Source organism: Lepus europaeus, chromosome 19 (genome assembly GCF_033115175.1).
Source record: "Lepus europaeus isolate LE1 chromosome 19, mLepTim1.pri, whole genome shotgun sequence".
NCBI classification, from domain to species: domain Eukaryota; kingdom Metazoa; phylum Chordata; class Mammalia; order Lagomorpha; family Leporidae; genus Lepus; species Lepus europaeus.
The window spans coordinates 56,124,749-56,138,729 of record NC_084845.1 but is presented as its reverse complement, the minus strand read 5'-3'; the positions used below and the strand labels follow the sequence as shown (position 1 = coordinate 56,138,729).

The 13,981-nt window shown below is 49.4% G+C and overlaps 1 protein-coding gene across 1 annotated transcript in view; it reads right to left on the bottom strand.

Moving 5' to 3' along the window:
• The window catches only part of WWP2 (WW domain containing E3 ubiquitin protein ligase 2), a 150,774-nt gene that overhangs the window by 17,043 nt on the left and 119,750 nt on the right, over nt 1-13,981 (bottom strand). Inside the window, exons 9-10 of the mRNA XM_062176412.1 lie at nt 10,532-10,621; nt 3,224-3,398 (exon numbers count right to left, since the gene is read on the bottom strand). Of these exons, the coding sequence (XP_062032396.1) occupies nt 3,224-3,398; nt 10,532-10,621 (265 nt within the window). The remainder of the gene's footprint in view (nt 1-3,223; nt 3,399-10,531; nt 10,622-13,981) is intronic.

The window sequence follows — 13,981 nt, the reverse complement described above, 5'->3', positions numbered from 1 at the left end:
AACCACGTCAGGGACCAGTGGAACAACTGAGAGAAACTGGAAAAGGTGTGCGGCGGCCGCCGGCAGGGAGGGGTGGCAGGAGGCTGCGCTCGGGTCCCCTGGGTTCCCGTCCCACCCTGGATTTCATGTTCTCCGCAGTGCAGACAAGAACAAGGTCTCCGTTGAACACGGTGAGAGGAGGAGGGAGCCGCTCGTAGGGTATGGGCGCTTAAGTCTTCCGAATCAAACCCTGGGCCAAAGCCAAACCCCAAAATAGCTCCATGAAAGCAACCCTTCTTACTTGTAACCAGGACATGGCACCACAGCAAACAGAGGGAAACCAAACCCGAAGCAGGGGGGGAAAATCAACAGAGTGACATTGAAGACAGACAAAAAAAAAAAAAAAAAAAAAAAAAGGTCCTACCCATTTTTCCAATTTTTTAATGTGAGTCTTGTTTCATGGAGGAATGATAAGCATCCCCTCCATGCAGAACCCCCTTAGAGAACTCACAAGGAAAACGTTTTTAGTGTTCAAGTTTGACTCCTAGGGAACTCCAAATCCAAGTTCTACCTCCGTGAGCCTGGAATGACGATGCTAACAGGAGAGAGGCCGGAGAGAAGCGCCACTGCAAAAGCCCAAAGCAGACATGGGAGCCCAAATCCACCAATCTTCCCTTTCTCACAACAAAGATCTCAGGCAGCCACAGAATCCGCTTGGTGCACAGTAGAAGAGAAAAACAGACTACTTTGGTGGATTGTTTTCTTTAAAGATTTGTTTACTATTTATTTCAGAGGCAGAGGGACAGAGAGAGAAGGGGAGACAGTGATCTTCCATCTGCTGGTTCACTCCCCAAATGCCCACAACAAAGGCTGGACCAGGCAGGAGCCAGGAGCAGGAATTCCATCCAGGTTTCCCATGTGGGTGGCAGAGACCAAAGCACTTGGCCCATCTTTCTGCTCCCTCCCAGGCACGTCAGCGATCTGGATGGGAAGCAGAGCAACCAGGACTTGAACTGGCACTCTGATAGGGGGTGTGGGCCATTCCTGGAGTTTTCTTTTCTTTTTTTTTTTTTTTAAGTTAGAGAAGTTGCATAATCAAGAAGACAACACTGTGAACTCCTAAAGTGTGTGCTCTAAGCCCAAGGACAGACAGATCAAAGAAGAAAGACACCCCAGACTTTTGCAGGTTTGCAGCCATGGCCGCCCCAGAAAACAGCAGGCACAGTCTTTGAGGCCCAGCCGGAGGATAACAATCTTTGTGACAATGACTGTATCCTGCTCACTTATGAGACATGCCAGAACAGTATGCCAGGCATGTGGGAAGGGCCTGTGGGGTGAGAAGCCTGGTGTGAGAACACACATGATGCCGCAGCGGACAAGACCACGGGGGCATGGCTGTAGACAGACATGGCAGCTGACGCTGAAGACAACTTCACGTGCTAAACACCACCACAGTTCCTGCTCATCCATTCCAAGAAACCCGGGGTCCTCCTCTACTTCCTCACTTTGTGACGAGCGGCCAGCCCCCAGAGACAGAAGATGGGATGAGCTAGCTAAGGGAGACATTACAACGGCCATGGCTGATGATGCAGCTTCTGCTTTGCATGAGTGAAGAAAAGAGCCAACAGTGAGAATGAACGCTACTCGATTAAACAGACGTAAAGATTTTCTGAGCCTGCAGCTAGGGTGGTATCCAACCTAGAAGTGGGTTTTGGGGTTAAAGTTAACTTCACGGAAACAACGTTATACAAGGTGACTAAAAATCACAGTCCAGCTCAAAACACTTCCCCAAAACACAGCCTTACCCTAACACACTTCCTCCTGTGCTGGCTGCACTGCAGGTCCCAACCTTCCTGCTCCAGGTGCTCTGGGAAAAAGCAATCAGAGCCCCAAAGGGGCCTTGCAGGGTGCTCTGCCCAGCTCCAAGGCACTGGAGGAGACTAAAACCAGAGGAATACTCCAGGAAGCGGGGTTGGCAGGGATCCTGAAGGGACACAGGATGGGAGACTGAGTGAGCTTGGGACCAGAGGTCCCTCAATTCTAGAGCACAGAGTTTAAATGTTACTCTGCAGGTAACCACCATGGGTGGTTTTAAGCCAGCAGGATGAGGCAATGACAGTTCACACCTGAAGGCTGCTGTGCTGGGAACCACAGAGCAGGTTGGAAGAAAGGGAATCGCAGCAACTGCCACAACCACTCAGGTGAGAGGGGGCAGGGCAAAGTCAAGATCAGACAGGAGGAGGCTGACTTAGACCAGGGTTAGCGTTATCTATGCAGGGTCAGACAGGACATATTTTAGCCTTTCCAGGCCGTAAGATCTCTGTTGTGAGCACTCAACTCTACTGCGGCAGCATGAAGGCACTCACAGTTAATACCTGAACTACCAGGCATGCCTGTGTCTCAAAAAACTCTACTGACAAAATTAGACAGTGGTCCACTTTGGCCCACAGGCTGTCATGTGTCAACTCCTGAGTAAGAGGCAGCTTTAGAGATCCTCCAACTCTAAGAACCTGTCAGGTAAGACAGATAAAAAATTTAAAAATAAATAAATAAATAAAAACAGTAGCAGCAATGGCAAGAGAAGATGTGGGCAACTGCACTGAATTGGAAAGGTGAGACTGAAGGGAAACATCAAAACTAACCTTCAGGTTTCAAGTCAGCGAGGATGGACTCAAGTGGAGGGGACAAAAAAGTGAGCCACTGTGGGGCTGTCGTTGTGGCACAGCAGGTAAAGCTGCCACCTGTGATGCTAACATCCTATTTGGGTGCCAATTCCTGTCCTTGGGCCCCTGCCACTCATGTGGGAGACCCAGATGAAGCTTTTGGCTCCTGGCTTCAGCCTGGCCCAGCCCTGGGCATTGCGACTGTCTGGGCAGTAAACCAGCAGACAGAAGGTATCTCCTTCTGTCTCCCCCCCACCCCCTATAACTCTTTCAAAGGAAGGAAAGATGGAAGGAAGGAAGGGAGGGAGGGAGGGAGGGAGGGAGGGAAGGAGGGAGGGAAAAGAGAAAGGAAAGAAGGCAGGCAGGCAGGCAGGCGAGCTAGTGTTGGAAGAAAGGGTGAGTTCCTTTGCCAACCCGCTGATTTCTCACACGCAGGGGCTGCACATGGAGTCACCAAGTTGCAAACACTGGAGGAATTTCACTGGGAAGAGTAAAATCTCCAGGGTCAGGGCACTGACGTCTGCAGCCACCCATCTCCCTGCTCCGCACGCCGCCTCCTTCCTGGCAGGCCCAGCGCTCACCTGGTAGAGGAATCTTTGGCTGAAGTGCTGCATGGCCCCCTGGAGCTGACTGCGCTGAGACTGCCACTGCTCGTAGCTCCGCACATACTCGGCTGTGGGGCGCTGCCACGTGGTGGTCCGTGTGTTGTGATCCACGTAGTAAAACCTGCCTCGGGGGTCTGTGCGTTTTTCCCAGCTGGAAACACAAAGTTCAGATTAATATAGTGACCTGGATGCCCACTCTGCCTCTCCCCAAATTCTAGAAAAATCTCAGGCTGGCTAATAAGGAGGGGCTGGGAGGGAGCCAAACTGTGGTGTGTGGCCAGGGACTTAGCTGCTCTGGGAGGCTCAGCCAGATACGCCCCAATCACAGAAGCTTCTGGGGCTTCCATGATTAGGGCAGACTTGTGGTTGCCTCTGCAGTAACCAAGCCTTCCCTGCTACCAGCTCCTGATTTCCATTCGTGGGACCTGTGGTTCCTGGGCAGCTGCTGCTGTTCCCAGTCCTAGAGCTGCAGGGCTCACTAACCCAGGAGTAGGCATGCAGCCGACACTGGGCCAATGAGGGCGGCCTCAGGATTCTGGCAAGGAGCTCTAGGAAAGACGAGAGAACGGAGCTTCTCATCCCTGCTGAGGGTGCTTGAGAAGGACACAGTCCTGGGGGTCGTGGCTATCACTCTGGACCCACGGGATGGCAGAGCAGAACAACAAGGGAAAAACCAGCTGCCTGGTAACACTGTCAAGCCACTGAACCCAGCTTTACTTGAAATCAGGATTCATATCTAGAATTTTCACTCACATGAGCCAATAAATTCCCTTCACTATTTAAGCCAAGTTGGGTAACAATTTTTGTTAGTTGCAACCGGAACTACCCCGATACAAAGTGCCAACAAAAACACACTGCATGGCTGTAAGAAGAGGAGTTGGTTCAGACAAAAGCAGGACTCTCCACACTGCAAACTTTCCAAAGTAGGTCCTAAAACACCCATGGGCCAGGTGGAGCAACAGAAAATAAGAAACCGCTTCTGTGCTTAGGCAAACCTTAATTCCCCACACAGAAGTGATCAAAAAAACAAAGAACTTCCTAGGGTGATGGAAGTTTTCTAATCGTGATACACACTTTTCAAAACTAAGTGGACTGAGCCCCTGTTCTGGTGCAGCAGGCGACTCTGCCGCTTGCAGCGTCAGCGTCCCATACCAGAGAACCAGGTCGAGTGCTAGCTACTTCACTTCTGATCCAGTCCCTGCTAATGCACCTGAGAAAGCAGTGGAGGATGGCCCAAGTGCACCCATGTGGGAGACCAGGACAGCTTCAGGTTCCTGGCTTCAGCCTGGACTAGCCATAGCCATTTTAGCCATTTGAGGAGTGAACCAGCAGATGGAAGATCTCTTTTGACTCTCCCTCTCTCTGTCACCCTGCCTTTCAAATAAATGAAATAAATCTTTAAATAATAATAATAATAAACAACTAAGCAGACTATCCCTGAGAAGTGTGCAGCCCAATGTGTGTAAACTATACAAGGTTAAAAATCAACTTGGATATAACCAGCCTCCATTTTCTACCAGTTTACAGGAAAGACAAGGGATAGAGGAAAGTGTGACATCACACCACAGGGTCACAATCAGCCACATTCAAAATAAAGGAAATTCTACAGGACAAATGCCTAGGTTCTTCACCAAATAAAATAAGAAAAAAAAAATAAGAAATTAAACACAAGAGGGACTCAGAAGACTTACACAGGTTCTTCGAAAAGTTCATGGAGTTAGAAGACACATTTTGATACAAAACAATTTTGAAATCCTTGTAAAGCTTTTTCTTAATCACATTGCCCAGGAACTTTCCAAAGACCCTGCTTATCAGCCAAAAGTGTTGACCTTGGATTTGAATCTGATTCAAACAAATCAGGCATAAAAACATATATTTAGGACAAATGAGGACCTTGGAATAGGGGTTGAATATGGTATGACTTAGGAAATGTTGTGTTGGGTGGGATAATAGTGTTGCTATTTTTAAATTTTTATTTTATTTATTTGAAAAGCGGAGAGAGAGATCACCGATTGGTCTTTCACACACTGGTACACCCGCCAATCGACTACCGCAGCCAGGGCTGGGCCAGATGGAAGCCAGCAGCGTACACATCAGGATGTGTGCTGGCAGGAAGCTGCAATGGACAGTGGAGTCGGGACTCAAACCAGGCCCCCTACCAGGGGGTGTGGGCATCCCAAACAGCACCTGAATGGCTGTGCCAAATGCCTGCCCCGTTTTTGTGTTTTCGTTTTTGCTTTTAATTTCACCTGTTAGATACATAGGCGATGCATTTATGGGGCAAACGATATGGGATTTGCTATGAAGTTCAGCAGCCCCTACTGAGAAGTAGGAGGACAGATGAAACACAGTGCTACTGATTGTTAGGGCCGGAGGAGAGTTCCAAGGGATTCCTTGTATCATCCTTTCAAATCTCGTATCTGTCTCAAATGTTCTACTTTGTGGTTGGCAGAAGTAAAGAAAACAAAGAACGAGACTGCAACCACAGAAGGCAGGGCTGACCCAAGCAAAGGGGGCCCAGTACGGTTACACTGTGTGCCCTCAGGTGCTGGAAGGCCTCCCCCCTACCCACGTTCATTGCCTTTGGATTCTCATCTCACTCATGTGACGGCTGTGCCTCAGCCTGGCGTCTCCCTCCATGAGCCTCCTCACCGACTTTTTTTGCTACCTCTTCAAAGGTCTGTTAAAACCTATGGCCTCCCTAAAAATGGCCTTCCCTGAAACAGTTCCCAAGCCACACTGCCAGCCTCCACACTTGTCCGGGTTCTGCCTGCCAATCTTCCCTTCACAACCTTCACTGCCAGCTCCCTTATGGGATGCAACTGCACCATCACCATCCCCATCGACGTCAGCCAGTCATATGGCCCAAGGGCTTCTTCTGTTGACCCCTTGCCCTTGACTTTCCATTTCTGTGCCCAAATCTAAAGCACTTGGCCACTGGCCTACTGCAACCAGCCCTGAAATAATCTCCCCCTCCGATCCAGCCAATAAATGGCTGCCTGGGGATGCCCTTTAGACTGAACCCACAGGTCCTGTTGCTGTGTTGTGGCTCAGGTTAAGCTGCCTCTTGGGACACCAACCTCCCATACTGGATAGCCTGGGATACCATCCTGGCTCCCCTGCTTCTAATCCAGCTTCTTGTTAATGTGCTTGGGAAGGCACCAGATGATGGCCCAAGTTTGGGTCCCTGCCACCCACATGGAAGACTTGGATGGAGTGCCAGACTCCTGGCTCTGGCTTGGCCCAGCCCAGGCTGTTGTGTGGGCATTGGGAGGTGAACCAGTGGATGGACAATGTCTGTTTTGTTTTGTTTTTTAAAGAATTTATTTATTTACTTATTTGAGTGAGTGAGCCAATGGATGGAAAATCTCTCTCTCTCTTTCCCTCTCTCTCCTTCTCTCTCCTTCCCTTCCTCCCCCCCCCCAAGCCCTGTAACTCTGCCCTTTGAATATATCAAGGTTTTAAAAATAAATAAAAAGTGAGCCATTTAAAAATTAAATTATTGAATAAATAAATAAAAGTGAGTCACAAACATGCTGATGGGAAGTGCTGTGTGCCTGGCCCGGGGCAGGGGAGGAGGGGCTGTCTGCCGCCCGCTCCCAGTGTGGAGCGACCCAGCAGACAGCTGTTTCACTGAAGGTCTCCAAATATCACAACTCTATTTCCTTTAACTGATCACTTTCCTCAGCCAAAAAAAAAAAAAAAAAAATCACCCCCAAGTCTTCAGCTGGGTCTAAGCCTTTTTTATGAGCTCATCTGTGCCTTCAGCTATGGCTTCTGTTCCAAGGCTGGTCCTCCTCCCAGGGTCAGCATCGGTTACATAACCCTGTGTGTGTGCATGTGTGCGCACATGTGTCAGAGGAATAGGGTAACAGTTGACAACCTGGGGAACTAATTATCTTCCACAAAAATGTTCACCTTCTCTTTTGCCTTTAATCTACTCCACACCCCTCTTTGGAGCCTCCCTTTGCTGAGGCTTTCCCAGGCTGCATGGGGTGCAAACTGGCCGGCTTCCTCGTGGGTACCGCATGCTGCAAGCTTGGGTTTCAGCTTCCTGAGCTCCTTCATTTATCTGTCAACAGCTGAACTGTGATCAGCATCTCTAACATGCTGCTTCTCCTCTTCCACGCCTATGGCGTTGAGGATGTCTGTTTTTCTTACTCCTTTACTGCCATTTTGGTGTTTTCAGTTAGAATACAAACATACACATGTTCACTCCACACATTTAACAACTCCTCAGCTATGGTGAATTTCCAACTTTCAAGGAGCATGACCTCACCTTTTATTTCAGATGAAACCCAATGCAGACTCACAGCATAAAACACAGACCTGCAGCTGCAGGCCCAGGCAGCTGTTGCATCTTGCCAAACCCGAGGGCGCCCCTGGGGACACTTGGAGCATCTCTGTTTGACACAGACCAACCACTCCAGCAAAACTGCCCAGTGCATCATCCCCTACACATGGCTTACGCTCCCTTACGCATGCTGGTGCCTCCAATGAACACCTGTCTTGCTGTCCGTATTTAAGTCTAGCTTTTGATGCCAGAGTGTGATCCATTCCCCAACCCCACTGCTCTACTATGACCACTCAGATCCGAGGAACGCTCAGTGACTAATGAGCAAATGACCACGTGCAACCTTAGCTATCAGGCCTAGTATTCTTTGCTCCTGAATAAAACGACAGGTCCTCAACAAGGACCCCATGGGTCTGCTAAAGGGATGGCCATCACAAAGGGAGTCCCGTGCCTCAGGCCTTGCTCCCCACTGACCAAGTCTGCTGAGACAGAGGCTCCACTACTCTCACCATGGTCAATACCTCCCTGGGTAGGACTTCTCCCAATAACTAGTGACAAGAGTCTAAGCACTCATTCTGTTCTCTCTGGGTTCCCACACACAGCAGAAGAGGCTCAATGTGCTTGGTCTAAAACTCAGGAAGAACTCCTGAGTTTTTACTCCATGTGGCATAAAAAGCAGACTCACACCCTGGGCTACAATATAACTTCTCTGGAAATGAAAAAAACATACTGTGGTATCAACCTAGGAACTCAAAGAGTAAATCCCCATCCTCCCTCACGAGACACCACTGAGGGACTGCCATGTGGTCAATCAGGTTAAGGTACCACCGGCGATGCCAGTATGCCATACGAGCACCAGTTTGAGTCCCTGCTGCTTCACCTTCAATCCAACTCCCTGCCAATGCACCTCTGAAAGCAGTAAAAGATGGTCCAAGTCCAGTGGGCTGCAGCACCCATGTGGGAGGCTTGGAGGATGCTCCAGCCTTCTGGCTCCGGCCTGGTCCAGCCCTGGCCTTTGTGGCTACTTGGGGAGCAAACGAGCGGAAGGAAGATCTTTCTCTTTCTCAAACTCTCTCTTGTCCCCCTCCCTCTGCCTTTCAAATAAACAAGTAATAAATCATTTTTAAATTAAAAATAATGAGACACTGTTGAACATTTTTACTTACATCCCACCCAAATGCTCACCAGGTCACGGACCACACAGACCAGGGAGGTTCAGGGCCAGCAGCAGCACACTTAGAGGTCCTGCCACATTTACAGTCACACATTGTAAATACACAAAGCACAAGTGTGCAACATGGACTGGTAAAGTCAAGGTGTAAACTGTGACACATTTCAAGAAATTTGAATATTGACTGGGTATATGACGGTGTGGAGGAAATACCATCGATGACATTGTGGTTTCACTTGCAATAAGCACTCTTCCCCATCCCCCCCCACCCCACCCCAGAAACACACACTGAAATGTGGATAAACGATATGATGGTTAAGACTGGCTTCAAAATGATTCAGATGAGGGTTAGGGGAAAGCAGAGGGAAGATTACAGAACAGGAACTGGCAGATTTTTTTCTATCACAGGTCACAGAGTAAAACTATTTCAGGCCTTGTGGACCATACAGTCCTCTGTTGCAATAATTCATCTGTGTCATTGAAGCACAAAAGTAGCTACAGACAATAAGTAAAGAAGCAAGTGTGGCTCCATCCCAATAAAACTTTATCTGAAAAACCAGTGGAGGGCCAGACTTTGTCCACAGAGGTTTACAGTGGTCCCAGGTATAGGTCAAACAAAACTAGTCATGGCTTGATAATTAGTGAAGCTGAGTGTGGACCCTGTGGGGGTTTGTCTGCCTGGTCCCTCTACTTTGTACACATTTGAAAATTTCCATTTCCATAATAAAATGTCTAACTTTTTAAAAAATTAAATTAAGCCAAAGTCAGTGTGACTCTGGTAAGTTCGTCTGACTTCAGGAGAAAACAGAAACACAGTGTGCACCAATGAAAACAGATTCTGAGCCTCCTTCCCAGAAGGGAAGGAAAGAGAGGGGAAGGCAGCCATTCTACTGGAAAACTGAGCTAACAGCAGCCATCTGTGGGAACTTGCAGGGCCAGGGGCTGAGGTGGGGTTTGCCTGGCACACGCCTGACAGCTGAAGCAAACCAAGCCCAGGGCTCTCCCCGCTCCCCACCTCTGCCACGCCTTCCCTCCCGAAAGCTTAGGAGGGGGAAGTGTTCATGCAGGAGCCCTCCATGGCTGCCTCACTGGGGCAGATTCTTTCCTGTGAGCGGAATACATTCCCTTTTCAAAGTTTCCATCACGAGACACCCGTGGAGAGAACTTCCTGTCCCTGGCAGACAGGAAATCAAACCCCTTCTCCATGGACTTGGACACTCTCCCCTCTGGTTTTGGAGACCTCAGCCGTGTTCTCACCAAGCTCGGCGGAATGAGATGCACTCTGCCTTGAGGAGTAGGTTGGGCACAGGGTACCATGAAACCCAACAGCACTCTTTCTCCTCATTCCCTAAAAATTCTAGTCTACCTCAGACAGGAGAGTGGCACTAAGGTAACTGGATGGGACAAGCAACCAAGTGATCCAGGATAAGTACTACTGGGCTCTGCTATCCCGAAGAAAGGAACCAGACACTTGGTCCTGTCAGGGACATCTCTGTGCACATGTATGATTGAGGGCACGGAGACGCCAAAGGCTTGGGAGGCTACCCCAGCCTTCCTTCCTCCAGGATCCATCACCTACACTAGTTCTGAGCATCACTTAACAAAGCCCATGGCCAACACAGTGCATGGGGGCGAGAGGGGAAAAAGAGAGGAGAAAAAAAAAAAAAGAGGAAGACTAAGGAAAGGAATGGGGTGGAGTGGAGTGGACTGCAGGAGAATGGAACAAGCAAGAGTGAGGCAAAAAAACAACAACAACAACAACAACAAAGATGGCAGTGGCAGGAACACCAGCCTGGGGACTTGTCAGCTCATGCCTTACCCTGGAGGAAGAGGCCGCTCCCAGGTGGTAGTCTTGGTATTGTGGTCAACATAATAGACACGCCCGTTGGGCAGCTCTCGCTGCTCCCACCTGAAAAGCAAAGTCAAGGGTAGCATGAAATACACAGGTGAAAGGCATCAGCCCCTGTCAGACAGGAAGTTCTTATCAGTGACGTGACCAATGTAGAAGAAACAGCAAAGAAGACTGCCAAGAGCCATCCAGAGGCTAGGCCACCCAGTGCTGGCGCTCCACGGAATCGACGTGCGAGAACACATCACGGCTCACTCTGAAATCCCCTAAACGATCAATGCAAATCTACGGTCCATGGATTTTTCTAAGTCATCATTCCTTGGCTGTTTCAGAATCAAAGGTCCCTTTAGGAATGTGATGGAAGCTAAAACTCACTTATTACAAAACTTTGTATGCAATTTCTGGGTTGCAAGGATTCCTCCAAAAATGTATGGACCCTCCCACTTCTGTAGCCTGCGTAGCCTGTTAAAGTCACAATGCACGTGACTGCTCCTATTCTCCTGGCATCACGTATATTTGCGGTCAAGTTCACTTCTGAAAACAGGACTCATTTTACAAGGGGTCTTTACCAGAGGTCTGAGTGAGTCAAGAAACACAGGAAGTCTTACATACTGACTGCTCTACCAGTGAGGCTCCATGTAAGTTAAGGTGGGCTCAGGGTGCTAAGAGGGGCTCAGCTGTGCTGACAGGTAGCAGGTGACTCAGAGAGAACCCAGGAGCAGGACCAGCACAAACACAGACCAGGACCACCTATCCCTCCACACCCATCATGCACACAGCACCTGACGACAGTTCCGCTTACCCAGAATATAGTAACCTATTTATAAAGGATGAAAAATGCTATTTATAGGACTTACCACTTGAAAAAAGATGAAAATGGTCTACTTCTACTTTTGGGCACTGCCTGGGGAAGGCGGCCTTTCCCGGACAGCTAGTAGAGCGGGCTCTGCCTAATGCTTGTTTGAAAGACACACATTTGTTCCATCGTGAGTGTAATGTAAAGTTCCCATCTGCATATGCAGGATTTCTCGTGAGAAACACGAGGCGACCACAGCAAACATTCCCCAGCTAAACCCGGTCGCAGAGAACTTCGCACAGGTACGAGCTGGCTCAGTTTACCATGCGTTACACACCACACCAGGCACATCTGGCGCTCAGCTCCTGTCTGCCTCCAGATAGCCCTCCTTGCACCCCCTCACAGCACGGCAACAAGCTGCAGCCTTCCTGACACCTGCTTCCACGGCCAACTTCAGCTTCCCTCAAGGGAAAATACCGTATTTCCTGTAGCGTCATTGGTTTCTTACTCATTTAACGTGCATAAAACTGTGCTCCTGTTGTTATTAAGCTTTTTTTTTTTTTTTTTAACATGTGGCTAAAAAACTTCTCAAGTGTAATGGCCTCAGCCCATTTTCCCCCATAAGCTTTGTGGCTTCTACTGCACGGTTTTGCATAGTGTAGTACTAAAAGCAGAGCTGACTGAGCACAGAAATGATGGCCTAACGTCTGTTCTGAAGCCTGGTATGTATACTCTGCTGGAAGCCTGCTGTATTCCACACCATTTCCATTTAAACTGGGGTGTCTCTGCAGCATACTGCAGGGGCCAGGCCCTTGGAAGCTCAGTCAGAAGCAGAGACACGGGAGGTTTTTAAGTAAAGGAAGGGAAAGAAGAGGCGCCATCACCTGCTGAGAATCTGCAATGAGCTAAGAGCTAATATGATATATATTTTTTAAGGTTTACTTTATTTATTTGAAAGAAGAATTACAGAGAGAGGTACAGAGAGAGAGAGAGAGAGGGAGAGAGAGAGAGGTCTTCCATCTGCTGTTTCACCCCCCCCCAAATGGCCACAGTCAGGAGCCAGGAGCTTCTTCCGGGTCTCCCACATGGGTGCAGGGGCCCAGGGACTTGGACCACCTTCTGCTGCTTTCCCAGGTGCATTAGCAGGGAACTGAATTGGAAGTGGAGCAGCCAGGATTTGAACCAGTGCCCACACAGGATGCCAGCGCTGTATCCAGGGCTTTAACCTACTGTGCCACAGCATCGGCCCAGGGCTAATAGGATCTTACCTCACACAACCCTTGCTTCTATCCTTTAGGGAGGGAAGGCCAACATCATTGAGCAACTGAGGCCCAGGGAAGCATAATAACTCTTATGTGGGATTCCAACTCCACACTGCTCCTGAAACCTAGGACTTCTAGAATGTCTTCCGGAAAGGAAGAAACAGAGGAAAAGGAAGGTGAACTGGAATTTATAGGGACCCCATTAAATGGAAAACAAGGTACAGTCCCCATCCCAACCTCACAGCCACCAGGTTTCCCTGGCACTGGCATTGATGAAGGAGCCCTGCAGGATCCAGACAGCTGCGGGTATGTGTGTGTGCATTTCTAGGCTCTACCTTAATCCCAACCCTCTGTTCAGATTCCACTTCCCAGAAGAAGCTGCCCCTCCTACACCTCGGGGAGGGCCAGCCCTGGTGGCTGCACACACAGCCCCTAAAAGGAGTTCACTGTGTTGAGAGACAAAATGCTGATGTTAAAAAGAAAAAAAATTTAGACGAATTACAGATTTGTCTAAATGATTACTTGATCAAAGGACAATTCATGAATTGGGGACAGGCTCAGAGTGCTCTGCTCAGCGGCAGGAGCAGCAGGCTCTGACAGGGCCAAACACAGGAGGCAGACAGAGAAACCACCCAAACGACGGCAATGCCCCAGCTTATCTGGGCAAGGGTGCATTAGCTGGCTACCTGTGACTGGCTGAACTCTGGCTGCCTCTTACCAAAAGACACACTAAGTTGGGCTGCAGTGGGTTCATATACTAAGTTAAGTTGCCGTTTGCTAGGTCAGGAGCGTCAAGCCGTCTCAGGCTTACAACATCCCACGTGCTTACTTAATAACCCAAATAGCACAAGACGACACCTGGGAACGTTAGCTCTCCTAGGTGTTCTTGCTCCAGTTTCTGAATGCACAGAATCCTGTGGATTGAACCCAATGCCTCGGTCTCTTCCTCCTACCACATGGCAAAAGGAAGATCTTCAAACTTCATTCCATGTCCTGTTTTTTTTTGTTTGTTTGTTTTGTTTGTTTGTTTGTTTGTTTTTTGACAGGCAGAGTGGACAGTGAGAGAGAGAGACAGAGAGAAAGGTCTTCCTTTGCCGTTGGTTCACTCTCCAATGGCTGCCGCGGCTGGCGCGCTACTGCCGGCGCACCGCGCTGATCCGAAGCCAGGAGCTAGGTGCTTCCCCTGGTCTCCCATGGGGTGCAGGGCCCAAGCACTTGGGCCATCCTCCACTGCACTCCTGGGCCACAGCAGAGAGCTGGCCTGGAAGAGGGGCAACCGGGACAGAATCCGGCGCCCCGACCGGGACTAGAACCCGGTGTGCCGGCGCCACTAGGCAGAGGATTAGCCTGTTGAGCCACGGC